General features: G+C 44.8%; 1 protein-coding gene across 1 annotated transcript in view; it reads left to right on the top strand.

Moving 5' to 3' along the window:
• The first annotated feature begins 3,385 nt into the window (after nucleotides 1-3,385).
• The window catches only part of LOC129380255 (venom metalloproteinase antarease-like TserMP_B), a 30,270-nt gene continuing 17,569 nt past the window's right edge, over nucleotides 3,386-16,086 (top strand). Inside the window, exons 1-4 of the mRNA XM_055061058.2 lie at nucleotides 3,386-3,467; nucleotides 3,557-3,686; nucleotides 8,680-8,715; nucleotides 8,799-8,923. Coding sequence (XP_054917033.1) covers nucleotides 3,426-3,467; nucleotides 3,557-3,686; nucleotides 8,680-8,715; nucleotides 8,799-8,923 — 333 coding nt within the window. The 5' untranslated portion in view covers nucleotides 3,386-3,425. The remainder of the gene's footprint in view (nucleotides 3,468-3,556; nucleotides 3,687-8,679; nucleotides 8,716-8,798; nucleotides 8,924-16,086) is intronic.

Here is a 16,086-nt window from a genome sequence, read left to right as displayed (position 1 = left end):
CATATTTGACGGTCTAGTTATTCTATTTCATAATAATATCAAAATGCAGCGAAAATTTTGCAATACAAATATCTCTTGCATACTAATGTAGTAACGTTTGATTTCTTCACTTGACTTCAGCGACCACTGCAATGTGTGCGCTCGCTGACAGCAGGCTCCAAGTGTATCCCGAGGTGTACAATGGCCACGAAGAAGGATTTGATAAGATTATTATTATTCAAGGTGAATGCAAGCTTACCCTCAAGAAAGCTTCAGTGTTAGCGAAGAAGCTATTAATCAGGGAGGTTACCGAAGATGGCATCACTGAAAGATACGTAAGTGCTGCATCCGATCAGAAAAAAGATTTCACAGCGTTCTGAGAAAAATTCATGAGGGGAACTCAGAAGCGTTATTTTTATTTGTTACGACCGTAACAAGCACTCATACAGCCTAATATGATTTGCATTCATTTTTGTCTTTTTGATTAATTCGCATTGTTCTGTTTTCTCACGTGGGCTGCTATAGAATGCAATATACAAGAAAGTGGCCAAATTTGTGACCATGTCAGTTAGTAGGACCCTATGTTTGTTTATGTTTTCTCTAAGAACATTGCAGAACATGATCTTGAATTCGTAGCGCGAAGTGACACACACAGCGATTAGAAGCAGACAGGAAGAGCGCTTTCTGCTTCTAGTCTATGTCTGTGTCACTTCGCGCTACAATTCAAGATCATGTTACCGTACCAACTCGCCCAACTTTCTATCCGTTTGCAAGATTTCAGAGTCTGTTACGCGGATTCTGACACAGCAGACACTTATGAACTTATAAGTCGTCAGTTATTAGAGTAATTCAAAGCGGGAAATATTAATATGACGACATTGCTTGGCACACCAGCGTGGGAACTTTAAACCAATTGTGTTGCGATGTGGGCCAATCGCAAAGGTTGTAGAATTCCGCGGAGCATCTATAAAGCTCTAGGTGTAATAAAAAAAGTTCTGGGAATATTGACTAATCAAGAAAATGGCGATGGCTGGAATCCTACAGTGCGTCAATGCTCTAGCTGCATCAAGCAAGAAATCGCAGAAAGTGGCTCGATCTTGTGCACACGTTCTCACAATCAAGATGTACAACATGACATAGGCGTAGTTATGCTCGACAGTTAAGAGTGGCTCGAGAAATATATGGCCTTGACTGCGGCCTATATTTAGAGCAACGGGCTGCTGTGCTGGGACAACTAGGTTTGATCGCACTACTTTACTGCAATTAGACAGCTTTAGAATAGCGCTTGTCGCGTTGTGTATGTGAAACGCAAGCACATTTGCGCCAAATTAAGGTTGGCGTACGTTCTAGGCATTTACTTTAAGGAGCAGGAACGCAAACGTAAGAAGCACGGTGGCAGACAGAACACCGTATGGTGCCTTGTGCCAAACGTATCCAAGCCAAGGCAATCCATTAGCAACAATCCTGTTCGTATGCGGACACGTTAGGCATATAGATGCCAGATTCGCCGAATGATCGCAGAAATTGGAGGCGCTATGCACTCTTAACTAACGTTTCAGCTGTGTTTAGAGGAAGCGAAAGCTCATGTCAATAGCTACTGGCCATCAACGAGGGTGAGAGCGTAGCCATGACGAGAATTCACGCTAAAGCGGAAGCCATGGGTGCCGCCATGTTGGCAACGCTAAAATTTCTTAGCGTGCGTAAGCATTCCGAAAGTTAAAGGGACCCTGAAACGATTTTGACGATTTTCTACAAACGTACTGAGTCGCTAGACCAGGTCCTTCTGATCATTAATTGACGCATCTGAGTGCTCTGCGTAAAGCGTGTAATTCAGTATAAGGTTTTAAAAATGCACATCGCTACCGATCGCAGCACACTGCGAGGCGGAAATTTAAGCCGCCCTTACCCATATGACGCAAATCACCCATATCACGTCAGTGGGGCGAGCTATCCGATTGGCTGACAGGGCGTGTGATTGATAATTTCTCCAACTTTATTGTAAACAAATGGTGTTCGTAATAGTTGAAATGTTAGTTAATTTGTTTTTATAAAAAGAAAGTAACATAAAGGGAATGCACAACAAAAATTTTTCAGTACACTTCAGCACTTCCGGCACACAGCAAGTGTCATCTGCTTGTGTTACAAAGTGCTCCGTCTTTGACGAGAGCTCCGCTGTCAGTGTCGCTCTGTCTTTTCTGTCTGTCTGCAAACGTAGGGGCTGGCAATATGTCAAGCTGCGAATCGTGTCCCTCTGCAAGCCAGTAGACGAGCGAGCCGGCTGCAGCGCATCGGACTGCCGATATCTGATCGGCGCCAGGATTTGTGCGATTGTGGCCGTCACTTTACACCGGAAGATTACTAACGCAATAGCGTTTCGCGAGTCCGGTATTAGGGTAAACGCAAGCGCAAATGGGACTGGGCCTGGCCATGTCTCCTTGCGGGTCGTTTCATGGGATGAACAGAAACGCAAATGTGAATGGCCTGCACGGTGCAGCCACCTGGTGGCATAGAGCTCAACCAGACACAGTAGCAGTAACAAAATGTATTCTTCTTTGCTGCTGGTGTAAATATTTCGCAGGAGTGTAACCATTAAGACGTTGTTTTTGCAAATGTTTAAAATGTTTTACACTTGGTTAGAGCAATACTAGCTCTTCCTTTGGCTCGTTAAGCTCTGCGCCATGGGTGGCTGGACCGTGGAGACCGATCAGGCAGCTCACGTACGTCTACGCTAAAGTTCCTTCATCAGCTTGAGTTTATGCTTCGACCGTAAGTCGAAATGTTCTGCTAGTGCGTGGTTAACGGAATACCAGACACGTTCGGCGCTGCGACAGAATGCTCGCAACGCACGCTGCTTCGACAGCTATCGCATGCGGTCGACGGCCGAGCGGCTAGCGGAGAGGTTTCGCGCGGGCGGGCTCCAAAACAACCGGAAGTGGACGATGCAAAGTCACATCGTGACGCAGAACAAGTGAAGGCGGAGCTTAGCCCCGATGGCTCGGCGAACAAGCTGACGAGGAAAAGCATGGCTAGGGAGGAGGGTAACTTGTATTCGCTTGTAGCTCCATTAATACGTAACGCTTCACTTAAATTGTGGTGCGAATGTTCTACTTAAGTTGTAACCTACGCGTCTACAAAATTTTTTCGAACCGTTTCAGGGGCCCTTTAAGCTCGCCAAGTGACGTACGTTATCATAGCGCACGTAAACCATAAAAACTCGATAACGTTCGGCGCATGTGCAGTGAAGTCAACGCTATTTCTTTACGTACGTAGTGCATTTACGTATGGTCGCCACGCTATTCTAAAACGGTTTTCTTTATTAAAGAAAATTGCAAAATGGTTAAGAATTTAAGAATTTTGAACATTTAGGGGTGACGCTCTTTTCGAGTTTTTAGGTCGATGGCACTTACTACGACAGGTATCTCTACCAAGATATAAATAAGCAAGCCATGGTGTTTGTGGAGCCCCAAAAGTCGGGAGGCTATGATGTGGTAAGTCATATACTTACATCACTACACTGATTTCAAATGCATACATGTAAACAAACATTGTTCTTATCGTCCTTTATGTTCCTGTCTAGTATGGCCTCCTCAATCTAACTCATGAAATTGAGCCCATTGTAAACCAAGGAGGGATGGGACTGGAATCAGTAGCTCACAGAATAAAGAAGGTTGAAACAACTGACGGAACCAAGAGAACTAGTATGATCCGTGAGTATTTGTCGTCACTTCATAGTTCTGCAGGTTGTGTCCCTATGCAGAATACTATCACTCTGTACATGACGCACAACTCACGTCTCTCTGTCTCTTTTAAAGCGAAGCTTTCTTTGCCCTGTCTTTTGACTTTCCCGCAGCTGCTGTTGCTGCTGCTGTGGCTGCTGCTATTCGGTACAACGCGTTGGGGGGGGTGGGGGGTGAGGAGGGTTCAGAGCGTGTATCTACATGAAAGAAGCCTAGCAGAGAAGAACAGAGACGCGTGGAACTCGTTTGGAACGCACCGCACTACACACAGTGGAGCTCCCGGGTCGTCTCCTCTTGAGCATCTTGACAGCTGTAATTATCGGTGACCCCCCGCAAGCGCTTACTTTTCTACTAAATTGAATGTCCTGGGAGAAGCTAGATAGAATGGAAGAAAGGAGGGGCAAAGGAGTCAGGGAATAGGTAGAAACGATGCATTCGCGAAGCCTTGCCTCTCTTCGTTAGCAGTTCCCATACTGATACAAAGGGGCGGGGGGGGGGGGGGTATAGGGAAAATCTGACGTGATAAGGCAAGAAAGCGCTGGATGAACTTAAGTTTAACGTGTGGTACAGTGCGTTCCTGCTATTTCTGAAAAATTAAAACATGCAGATATGTCTACCGGACAACTAACGCAGGGTGTGCAGAAGCAGAGCCGCATTAATTAAAGCGAACCGCAGGGTCTAGGCGTCACAATGGAAGCGGTCGCACGTCAAATCAGCACTTCTGTGCCCGCCGCGATACCTTTGTAGATGTGGCATTGCTCCCGTTCGCGGATTTGACAGAGACAGCCGCATTTCGATGAGGGCGAAATAAAAAAAGCTCACGCACTTTGATTTATGGCCACGTTTTTTAAAAGAACATTAGGGTACCAAAATTTCTCCGGAATGCACCATTACAGCCTGTCTCAAAACGCGATTGTGGTTTTGGCACGTGCAGCTCCATAATCCAATTCAAGTTTAATGCTTATGCCACGATGCGATGTGCCATGTGCGCAAATGGCAATGCTGAACCCTCTCAGAGGTTATGAAATGTGGCACACAACAACTCAAGCAAACACCTCTACATTATTGTCAGTCAAAACAAACAGCAAAGAAAGGTTTTGCTTACATCGGCTCCCACAGTTCATCGGATTTGCATAATTTTTTTCCCTTAGTTATACTGAGCATGCACCTGCAGTGGTTGCTCAGTGGCTATGGTGTTGGGCTGCGGAGCACGAGGTCACGGGATCGAATCCCGGTCACGGCGGCCACATTTCGATGGGAGCAAAGTGCGAAAACACCCGTGTGCTTAGATTTAGGTGCACGTTGAAGAACCCCAGGTGGTCGAAATTTCCGGAGTCCTCCACTACGGCGTGCCTCATAATCAGAAAGTGGTTTTGGCACGTAAAATCCCAATAAATTCAGCACGGTCCGTATTCAACGTGGCCACATTGCCAATACCGCGCTTACGTATAGGTTTTTCCCTCTAAGCAATAGGCTGTAACGTACAAGACTCAACTGTATGATTTTTATAGCTGCTTTGTTAAGGCGAAGTCTTTGTAGGTACACTGCTGGCACTAGTAGTACTAGTATGTGACTTTGAAATGGGAAAAGAAGAGAAAAGTGCAGTACCGTAACTGTCTCTCGCTTAGGAGGTCACCTCAAAAATACTGCATGGGGGAAGAGTAAGGGGAATAAAAGAGTAAATAGAAATAAAGATGAAAGAGGATGAGCGTAAGGCCGTGAAGAGAAAGAAAACGAAGCGTTAAACGGGGCCTATGGCCGCTTGTAAAGGTTCGAGGACTCAAAGAACTCAATGTGAGCTGGGAAGGCTCTTTTGAGTAAACCCGCGAAACCCCTAAGAAACAAAGTCCTCAGGACAGGCTGTGGCGAGTCCTAGGCGTCGATAGGAGGCGATTAGGATATCACAAGCTGAGCTATATGCCGCGCAGGGGAGAAGGATGGTTGCTAGAGTTTCATCAACGCCAGCAGTGCAGTTATGACAAACGGAACTGATTGTGCCTGAATGGCTGTGTTGAAGCAGCCAATGCGGAGGCGGAGTAAAAAGGCCCTATCGGCGCGTGAGACACCGAGTTCGGGTAGCGGCCGGGGTGGCACTAAATGCTGCTAATAATACGTGCTTAGTGTATGCCACACGCAATTCACTTCAGTAATGTTTCTTTTTCAGCCTGAGTGTGCCCGTTTTTTCATTGTTCCTGCTATTTCATCTCACAGATCTATAATAATATGGCGGCTACCATTTCTTATTATTCCATCTTACACGTTCATAAGAATATGTCGGCTAGCTTAGTTGCCGTGTTGATAATTCTTTTAGGTTGTTACTTTTCTGTTCTATGACAATCGGCCGCAACAGCTTTCATTTTTTGTTCTAATGTGTACATGCTTCGTATAAGGTTTGCCCCTTTCTGACCAACTGTTTCTACATTTTGATGATGCCACCTTTTTCTTCCTCAGACATTTGATTGTCCTGTGACTTGATGCGACTGGTTGTTGGCAAATTTCTCTAAATAAATAGCCACAGTACGTCCTAGAGACGCATCTCCCATCTTGGGCAAAATGCTAAAGTAATTTTAGTATAAAAACAACATGTGCGAATTCGAAGCACGCAAACATTTCACGAGCAAACAAGAGAAAATGATGCATTACGGCAAGTGGCGCGCAGCCAATATCAGTGGGGAATGACTCCATCAGCCCACAAGGTGGGCCTTGTCGGTGAGGTGGGATATTTACTCATCATTAAAATGTGTTGGATAACAAGGCATGATGTACTGAACCTCGTAGGAGTGCGCCATAAAGTCGCAGCACGATGAGATACGCGCAGTGACTCACGGTGACGAACGATCACGCTACTTCTTTTTTCATCGTCAGCTAGAAGACGCATGCACTGAGTCATTCTAAGTAAATGGTTGCTATTTGACGCGGCTAACAAGCTATGTGCTGGCTGACATTTAATTAAGGCGCTTTATTCCGCCTTTTCAGGCATCCATCCGCGGCCTAATGGTCAGATCATCAAGTTTATGTGCTGGGAAACGAGATTCAAAACGAATCAGCGCATATGTAATTATATATTTCTAGGCACATGTTAAGGTCACTTAAAAGGCCATAAATTTACATACAACATCCATGTGGGGAACAGAGCCGCAAAAAGCTGTCGCTTTAGTAATATAATGATGGCGATAATGCAAAGACGTTCTATATGATAGTTGATATCTGCAGGAGCGTATGCCTGCAATGAGATGGGAAAAGAAATTGATGTTGAGTTCTGTGATGTGTAAGAAAGAAAAGTGACTAGCAGGCCTATACATTTCCAACCTTCTTGTAATGTTGGACAGGCTAAATAAGTTAAGCTTGTCCAAGCAACATCAAAACACAAAACATTTTCTATGATTTTCATCATCGATTAAAAGGCGTGTAAGGCGCGTTTTCTTCAGTTTGCGCACTTTTATTGTAATAATTTTTGTGCCCATCTTCATTAAATTAAACATAAGATCGTCACACCATCATTTCTAAATGACCCGGCACTCCATACAAAGCATCTAACCTACTCTATCTGGTCTGACGTGCAATCATGCACGTTTTGCAGGTAGAGCTAGATATATTTTGACCTTTTCAGTGCTGAAAATTTAAAAGCAGTGAACTACGTAAACTTTACCTCAACGTTTGTTGAGCTTATATTGAAAGCGTCAATTCTGTGAAATTTACATGATGGTAAACGAAGCTCAGTGAGATGGATAAGGCTTCACAGGTTGAAGTATCTAGTATTTGTCCTAATAAGTATAAAATGCAATGTATTTCGTATTCCAACATTGGCGCATATACAATGAAACTGCACGGATTAATGGAGTATGAATTTCAATATATGAACTAATCTAGCACGTAAGCACGTAATATGAGCTTCAAGCACGTAAGCACAGGTATCATTATACATAATAAAATACCATCTCTGCAATAACTGCTGTTTTAGGATGGTGGAATGTACAGCGAAAGGGAATATACCAATTAGGAAACGTTTCTTCTTGCACATAAATGATAGTTAGCGAACGAAACGTATTGAAGAAAAACAATAATTTCCAATGTTTTGGTTCGTACCGCACATCTCTTCATCGATTTGGAACTGCCTGAGCAAACTTCACTTGTTGGATTAGGTTAGTAGTTTGGTGTAGGTGTGTTAAGAGCGTCACCAATGGTGGACAACATCGAACGCGGAATCCCGATGCGAAAGTAGGTAATGTACTCTTCGATGCCAGCACTATCACGCTTTTAAATACCGCACTGCCACTTACAGAAGCAAATCAATATTTCATACGGCATTCTTGGTCTGATATTCCTTACATAAATAATAATTATTAGCGCTATAATAATAATAATAATAATAATAATAATAATAATAAATATTATTAGCGCCACTGAGACCATGCTTGTTAATCTATTCAGCAAGAGAATGCTGAGTAGATTAAGCAGCCGATAAATGTACTATCCTTTCTTCGTATAACTGTCTACTAATTTGCTATCGGAATCGATGCTTCACCTTTCGGGCAAAACTGCGCCTTTTTTCAATGTCAATACAGTTTAAGTGTTGTGCTTGTGTGAAAGTGTAGCTTGGAATGCTCAGCTCCCAATGACTGAGGCTAATGGGGCGGGCTATAACATATCCAGTCCCTTATGGTGTAGCGACAGAATAATATTTCTGCGTTTTTCTGAGGGGTAATTCCAGGGACGTGGGGCGCGATTTCATTTGTTAGGTTGCATATGGCATGTCTATGCGTAATGTTATTGTGGTTCATCAGCGTAATACCCTTTGAATTCTATGACAATAATCTTTGTGAGGTTAAGATAAAGATGAACGAGTACTTATTAGGTGTGTCTCATGTAGACGGACAAAATCATTCGTAGCTACCTATTATTCTAAATATTAGGCAGGATGTGTATACATAACTTTCATCTTGTCCCTTTCCTTGCATTACAGAACCAACAGTATACAAAGAAGACCCAGTAAGGATTGGTACGTAGAGTGTATTTTTGCATTGAAATACTTCTTCAGCATTAGAGATGGTCACATTTGGTGCACTATATTTTTCCTCACAGAACCGAGAGAATCGTCATCTGGTTTTGTCATTGAGACATTACTGATTATCGAGAGTGAGCTCGCAAAGTACGTGCAGAGAACAGGCAATGAAATACATGCGTATGCATCATTCTTTACTGGAACGGTATGTAGCAAGAATGTTATCCGGCCCTTTGGTCTATTTCTGTTAATAGGTTAGAATGTTCCATTGACCTATTTTTCAACGGCTGTTTACTTTTTATTGTGCTGTTGCTGTGGATGAAAAATTGAAACCAGTCAATTTTTCGCCAGCGCCCACAAAAACGAAATACGGTAAAGAAACGTTACGTGCGCTGCCCAAAAATGAATATGTTCCAACTCGCTTCCTTTTTAATCTTTCGGAAATCCGGATCAGTCTTTTCAGATTTTGCATGATAAAAAAATGAAAGCCTGTATTAAGAGGTTTCAAATTTCTGTCTATTTCAAAAAACTTCCCCTGTGACATTCCTTAGCAGTACATTATTAGCTCCTTACAAAAATTTTAACATATACAAAATACTACGGTACTTGTGGTGCACAGTGTAATGTCACAGTAAGTGTAGTCAACGTGGTAACTAACCGGGCTAGAAACAATATTGAATCTTACTGGCAGCTTTGTTTAATAACACAATTCTGAGGTATAGCCAAAGTTGGTTTCAAGATCTTTTTCTCCCTACCCTACCTAAAACTAAGCTCAACTCCTGAATTATGTTCTTTATTCTAGCCTTTTTTCCCTGTTAGTAAAAAAAACGCTGTCTTCCCTCGAAGTGCTGAATATACGCTCAGTGGCATATATTTTGTAAAGTGGGCAGGGCTACCTGCTCATTTATTCAAGCATACAACTGACTGGAGCTATGCAATACACCTCATGCTTTATATTCTCTTGAAGCCATCCCCACAGGGGCGTCTGCGTCAGCAGGCGTTTGGTGTGTTGCGACACCACGTACCCGAGCACACGAGGGTTGGACCCTCCCGCGTGTAGCCGTGCGCGGCTTAGCCGTGTCCGGGGAAAGGGGGATCCTGGGGGTTGAGCCGATGCCGGGTGTTCGGACCTTTAAGGCCCCCCGGCGGAGCCAACACACCTCTTTGGTCTCTGCTTCACGTAGACGGCATCCCCGGAATGACCCACCCGGGGGAAATCGGTAGTCGCCTTTTCCTGTCTCTCTCTCCTGAAACCTTCGTCTTTATCTCTCCCTTTTTGATCTTTCCTGTCTTCTTCTCTCTTCCATTTACTTCCTTTCTCCACGGCGGCAAGGGTTAACCTTGTGTATGTGCCCTCCCTTGGGTATAATATATTAGGTTATTGTGGCGGTGTACGGTTGGCGCCTGCAGCCTTACCCGTTTAAGTGCTGCAGCGTCCCCAAGTTGGGCTCCATGGTGGGTGGCCGCCATTGCTGCTGAAAACATACCAAACTACTATGGGAACACCCGCATTTCCCCGCCTACTTGATCGTCACCCTCAGAAGAGGGGACGCACCGAAGACTTAAGCACTTGTTTCAACCGCACAAAAGAGACCTACCCAAAATACCACGTAGTAGACAGTGAGAATCCTGAAAAACAAGCTAGATTTATTTCTCCATTCACAGTAGCAAAATCTTTGACCGAAGCCTTAGGGTCAGGTTATAAGGTAACGAAAATGGCTAGCGGAGACCTTCTCCTTGAGATCCCTCAGAAACATCAGTACGAGAAGCTTGGCAGTCTTGTGACATTTGGTAACATACCAATTTCTATTTCACAACACCGAACAATGAACAGCTCACGGGGAGTCGTGTCAGAGGCAGACCTCCTAGACTTGACAGAAACTGAACTCCTGGAAGGGTGGAAAGAACAAAATGTTACTGACGTAAAACGTATTAAAATTAGACGAGACAACAAGGAAATCCCCACTAAACATCTTATCCTAACATTTTCATCCAGCGTACTGCCAGAAACAATCGAAACAGGATACATCAGGTTAAATGTTCGACCATTTATCCCCAACCCTAGACGGTGTTTCCAATGTCAGAGGTTCGGCCATGGCTCGCAGAGCTGCCGTGGTCAAACAACTTGTGCAAAGTGTGGAGTCCAGGGCCACCCCTCCGACAACTGCAGTGGCACACCTCACTGTGTGAACTGCTGTGGTGACCATCCAGCCTACTCACGCTCTTGTCCGAACTGGAAGAAAGAAAAAGAGATAATCACACTTAAAGTCAAGGAAAATATTTCGTTTAAGGAAGCCCGTAAACTGTGCTCACCTTTCCACAACACACCTTATGCTGATGCGGCGCGCCGGGGGGCAGCGTCGCAGCGGCCAAAGCCAAGTGCCCAGCCCGCGTGCAGCGAGCAGGTACCTTTGGCTCCTGCCCCCAGGGTGGAAGTAGGTAAGCCTACTCCATCCAACCAGCAACCAAGCCAGGCTACCCTTGGGTTGCCGGCCCCACAAGAGTTATCTGCGGCAACCTGCGCTACACGCAGCGATCCCGCAGTACCGATAGCGGCCATGAAGGTAGGCGCAGCCGAGGCTGCCTCGACCTCCCCGGCCCCTCCTAGCGCTGGCAACAGCCGGCGCAGCCAAATTCCACAGGGAGCCCCATCGATCTCCGGGCTCGTGGGCGCAGGGGTCTCGCCTTCCGAGGTGAGACTCTCTCGAAAAACTTCTCGCTCTCAAGAGCGCGTGTCCGGCGCCTCACAAGAGGCAATGGACACAACACCTATCCCCACGGCGCACCAAGCGGCTAAGGAGCGGCGAGGCTCCCTCGAACGCTCCAAAAAAGGCAAAATCCCGGTTACAGGGCCTCGCAAGGGTTCTGTAATCTAATTCATTATTTCTGTTTCCGTATACACAGCACCAATTTACATTAAATATGGATACACAAATCATACAATGGAATGTCAGAGGTCTTCTGAGAAACCTTGACGATGTACAAGAACTCATCCACCAACACAATCCAAAAGTGCTGTGTTTACAGGAGACACACCTAAAATCAAAACACACAAACTTTCTCCGACAGTATATAACCTTTCGTAAAGATCGCGATGAAGGTGTCGCACCATCGGGCGGTGGTGCCATTGTCATCCATAAAAGCGTTGCGTGTCAACATTTACAGCTACAAACGCCTCTTGAAGCAGTGGCGGTTCGAGCGGTTCTCCTAAACAGACTCATTACCGTTTGTTCCCTTTACATACCCCCCCATTACAATTTAAACAAACATAAATTTCAGTCCTTTATAGACGAATTGCCTGAACCTTACGTTGTTCTTGGCGACTTCAACGCGCACAGTTGCCTGTGGGGCGACTCTCGTATAGATGCGCGAGGTCGTCTTGTTGAACAGTTCCTTTTCTCTTCAGGTGCGTGCCTTCTGAATAAGAAGGAAGCCACATATTACTGTCTTGCAAACAAAACCTTCTCTTCAATTGATCTCAGCATAGTTTCTCCATCCATACTGCCCCAACTCGAATGGGAAGTTACAAACAATCCTTACGGGAGTGACCACTTCCCCATACTGATAAGAACATGTAAAGAAAACGAATATGCTCCACAAGCTCCTAGGTGGAAGATAGAGACAGCCGACTGGGAGAAATTTCGAACTCTCACCAGCATCTCATGGGCCGACATTCCTTCTTTAGAAATTGATGCTGCTGTGGATTATCTTACATCATTCATAATAGATGCCGCAGCAAAGTGCATATCCGAAGTAAGTGGTCTGGCATGCAAACGACATGTACCGTGGTGGAACAGCGAATGTAGGATCGCCCGTAAGAATCAGAACAAGGCGTGGGGGTTGCTACGCGCTTCTCCCACAGCAGAGAACCATATGAACTTAAAAAAAGTCCCAAGGCAGGCGAACCCGCCGACAGGCCAAAAGAGAAAGTTGGCACAAGTTCTTATCGAGTATTAACTCGTGCAGAGATGAGGCCAAAGCCTGGAACAGGGTGAATAGGATTAGAGGGCGCCAAACATATTCACTCCCTCTGGTAAACACACAGGGCGATACACTGCAAGACCAGGCAGACTCACTTGGGGAGTATTTTGAGAACGTGTCAAGTTCCACAAATTATTCACAATTCTTCCTCAAATACAAACAAATAGAAGAACGTAAGCCTTTCAACAGAAAATGTCGTCAAAATCAACCATACAACCGTCCTTTTAGTATTGCAGAGTTCAAAGCTGCCTTGAGCGCATGCAAGAGCTCTGCACCGGGATCTGACACAATCATGTATGAAGTGCTGAAAAACTTACACAATGACACGCAAGTTACACTACTTACACTTTTCAACACTATCTGGGACGCAGGGTACCTTCCGACTGCATGGAAAGAAGCCATTGTGGTCCCTGTTTTAAAACAAGGCAAAGATCCTTCCTCAGTGGCAAGCTACCGCCCGATAGCCCTCACAAGTTGCATGTGTAAGGTATTTGAAAAATGATAAATAGGCGCCTCATCCATTTCCTTGAACAGAACAAAATACTTGATCCTTATCAGTGTGGCTTCAGGGAAGGGCGCTCCACAACTGATCACCTTGTACGTATTGAAGGAAATATCCGGGACGCATTTATACATTAACAGTTCTTCCTCTCGATATTTCTCGATATGGAAAAGGCGTATGACACGACGTGGCGATACGGGATCTTGCGAGACTTATCGGAAATGGGCATTCATGGTAATATGCTAAACGTAATAAAAAGCTACTTGTCTAATCGCACTTTCCGGGTAAAAGTTGGCAATGTACTGTCACGTCCTTTTACACAAGAAACTGGTGTACCCCAGGGAGGCGTGCTTAGCTGCACGCTCTTTATAGTGAAGATGAACACGCTCCGTGCTTCATTACCTCCGGCCATTTTTTACTCTATCTATGTGGACGACATTCAAATAGCTTTTAAATCCTGTAACCTCGCAGTGTGCGAGAGACAGGTACAGCATGGTTTGAACAAAGTATCAAAATGGGCAGAGAAAAATGGATTTAAAATGAATCCTCACAAAAGTTCTTGTGTACTTTTTAAACGAAAGAGAGGCCTGGTCCCGGATCCTTGCTTAGAACTGTGTGGACAACAAATTCCTATCAACAAAGAGCACAAATTCCTAGGTATTATACTTGACGATAGACTCACTTTCATTCCACACATCAAATATCTCAAAGAAAAATGTCTAAAAACAATGAACATAATAAAACTTCTATCCAAGACTACGTGGGGTAGTGACAGAAAGTGTCTAATGAATCTCTACAAGAGCCTAATACGGTCACGATTGGATTATGGGGCCGTAGTGCATAACTCTGCCGCCCCGAGCGCGCTAAGGATGCTGGATCCTGTCCATCATCTAGGTATCCGCCTAGCCACTGGTGCTTTCAGAACAAGCCCGATAGAAAGCCTATATGCCGAATCGAATGAGTGGCCGCTCCACTTACAGAGATCATACGTCAGCTTTACTTATTTCCTTAAAGTGCATTCCATTCCTGAACACCCATGTTTTAATACCATTACCGATATGACGTATGCTACACTTTTCCGCAACCGTCCGTCTATAAGACAGCCTTTCACGCTGCGTGTGAAGAAGCTTAGCGATGAAATGCATGTCCCACTCCTGGAGCACCGCTTAATGCGCCCAACCAAGCTATTACCTCCTTGGGACTGGCAGGTCACAGAATGTGACGTATCCTTTCTAAAAGTTTCAAAGCATGCTCCAGAGGTAGAAATTCGAATGCATTTCCTAGAACTTCAGTACAAACACTCGTGCACAGAGTTTTACACAGACGCCTCCAAGTCACATGCCGGAGTATCCTGTGCAGCCGTCGGTCCTTCTTTTTCGGAATGCGATGTACTACATCCAGAAACAAGTATCTTTACGGCAGAGGCCTACGCTATATGGTCGGCTGTAAAGCATATAAAGAAAGCAAAACTCCAAAAAGCCGTTATATATACAGACTCCCTAAGTGTGGTCAAGGCCTTAATGTCACCCTACAAACATAAAAATCCTGTACTTACTGAGGTCTATTCCGACATGTGCAAAGCTTATCTATGTAACCAGCAAATCATCATATGCTGGGTACCCGGCCACAGGGGAATCGAAGGTAACGTCTTGGCAGACCAGATGGCTACGTCAATTGCACTCCCTGCTGTTAATAATACTGATTTGGTCCCTCTCACAGATCTGAAACCTTACATACGAAAGAAACTGCGAAACCAATGGCAACGCATGTGGGACGCAGAGATAAATAATAAACTGCACGTTATAAAGCCGCAGTTAGGTTTTTGGCCCTCCCCAACAAAATCTCGGCGAACAGATGTCCTATTCTGTCGCCTCAGAATAGGACACACATTTGGCACCCATAATTATCTGCTTACTGGAAGTGAACCTCCAATCTGTGGTAGATGCGGTGAGATGCTTACTGTCCTCCACGTGTTCCTGGAGTGTCCGGAAGCCGAAACGGAGAGAAAGAAACATTTTCCGCTTGCTTACAAACATCACATCCCTCTACACCCGGTTATGTTTCTTGGTAAGGAACCGCTTTTTGACACCAAGACAGTCCTGAGCTTCTTAAATGATGTCGTACTACACGTTATATGCCCAAGAAATTCGTCGAGCATCCTCGCTCTAGAGGATGCCGCTGCGATAACAGTTTTGCCTAGCACATTCCTCCAGGCCCTTGTTTTTTCGAGGGCTCTAAGGAGGCAGTAGTGCTCGAGCATATCTGATAACCTTATATATTTTTACGCATCGTATCATTCTATTTAAATGCATCTTAATGTTCACAGTACACGTCATAAGTCATCGCCATAATCTTATTATACAGATTTTGCGCACTTTAGCGCGACCGTTTTTAAGGCCCCTCTACAGCCACGTCACACCAACTTCATCGAACTCATGATTTCACTGCAAGCCCATTAACACGGACATGGCGCTCTTTGGCCATACTTGGCCCTTGCGCCACAAAACATCAAACATTCATTCATTCTCTTGAAGCCATGAAAAGAAAACCATGCTTAATGATTGTTAGTGCGAATTCTGTCTATGGCGGTCCAGCTGAGCCGCCGGTCTTGGCACTGTATCAAGTCACGTATACGTAATCATGTGAATAATGAAGCATATTGTAGAATAGCAACATTTTAAGCAATACGAGAACTGGACTGCCGGGTTGAGTATAGGCAAATGAGTGTGTGGTTCTAGATGGAGCGATAAGCCCTTAGAAAATATAAATAAGGTTAAATGATTCTAGTGATGCAGCTGTGGGCCTAATTTTCCAAAATGCGCATGCCTCAGGAAAGCTGCCACATTATGCCTCGTCCCTTGTAAAATTGTCTTTCGCGTTAGGCG

Source organism: Dermacentor andersoni, chromosome 10 (genome assembly GCF_023375885.2).
Source record: "Dermacentor andersoni chromosome 10, qqDerAnde1_hic_scaffold, whole genome shotgun sequence".
Classification (NCBI taxonomy): domain Eukaryota; kingdom Metazoa; phylum Arthropoda; class Arachnida; order Ixodida; family Ixodidae; genus Dermacentor; species Dermacentor andersoni.
This window is presented reverse-complemented; position numbering and strand designations above follow the sequence as displayed.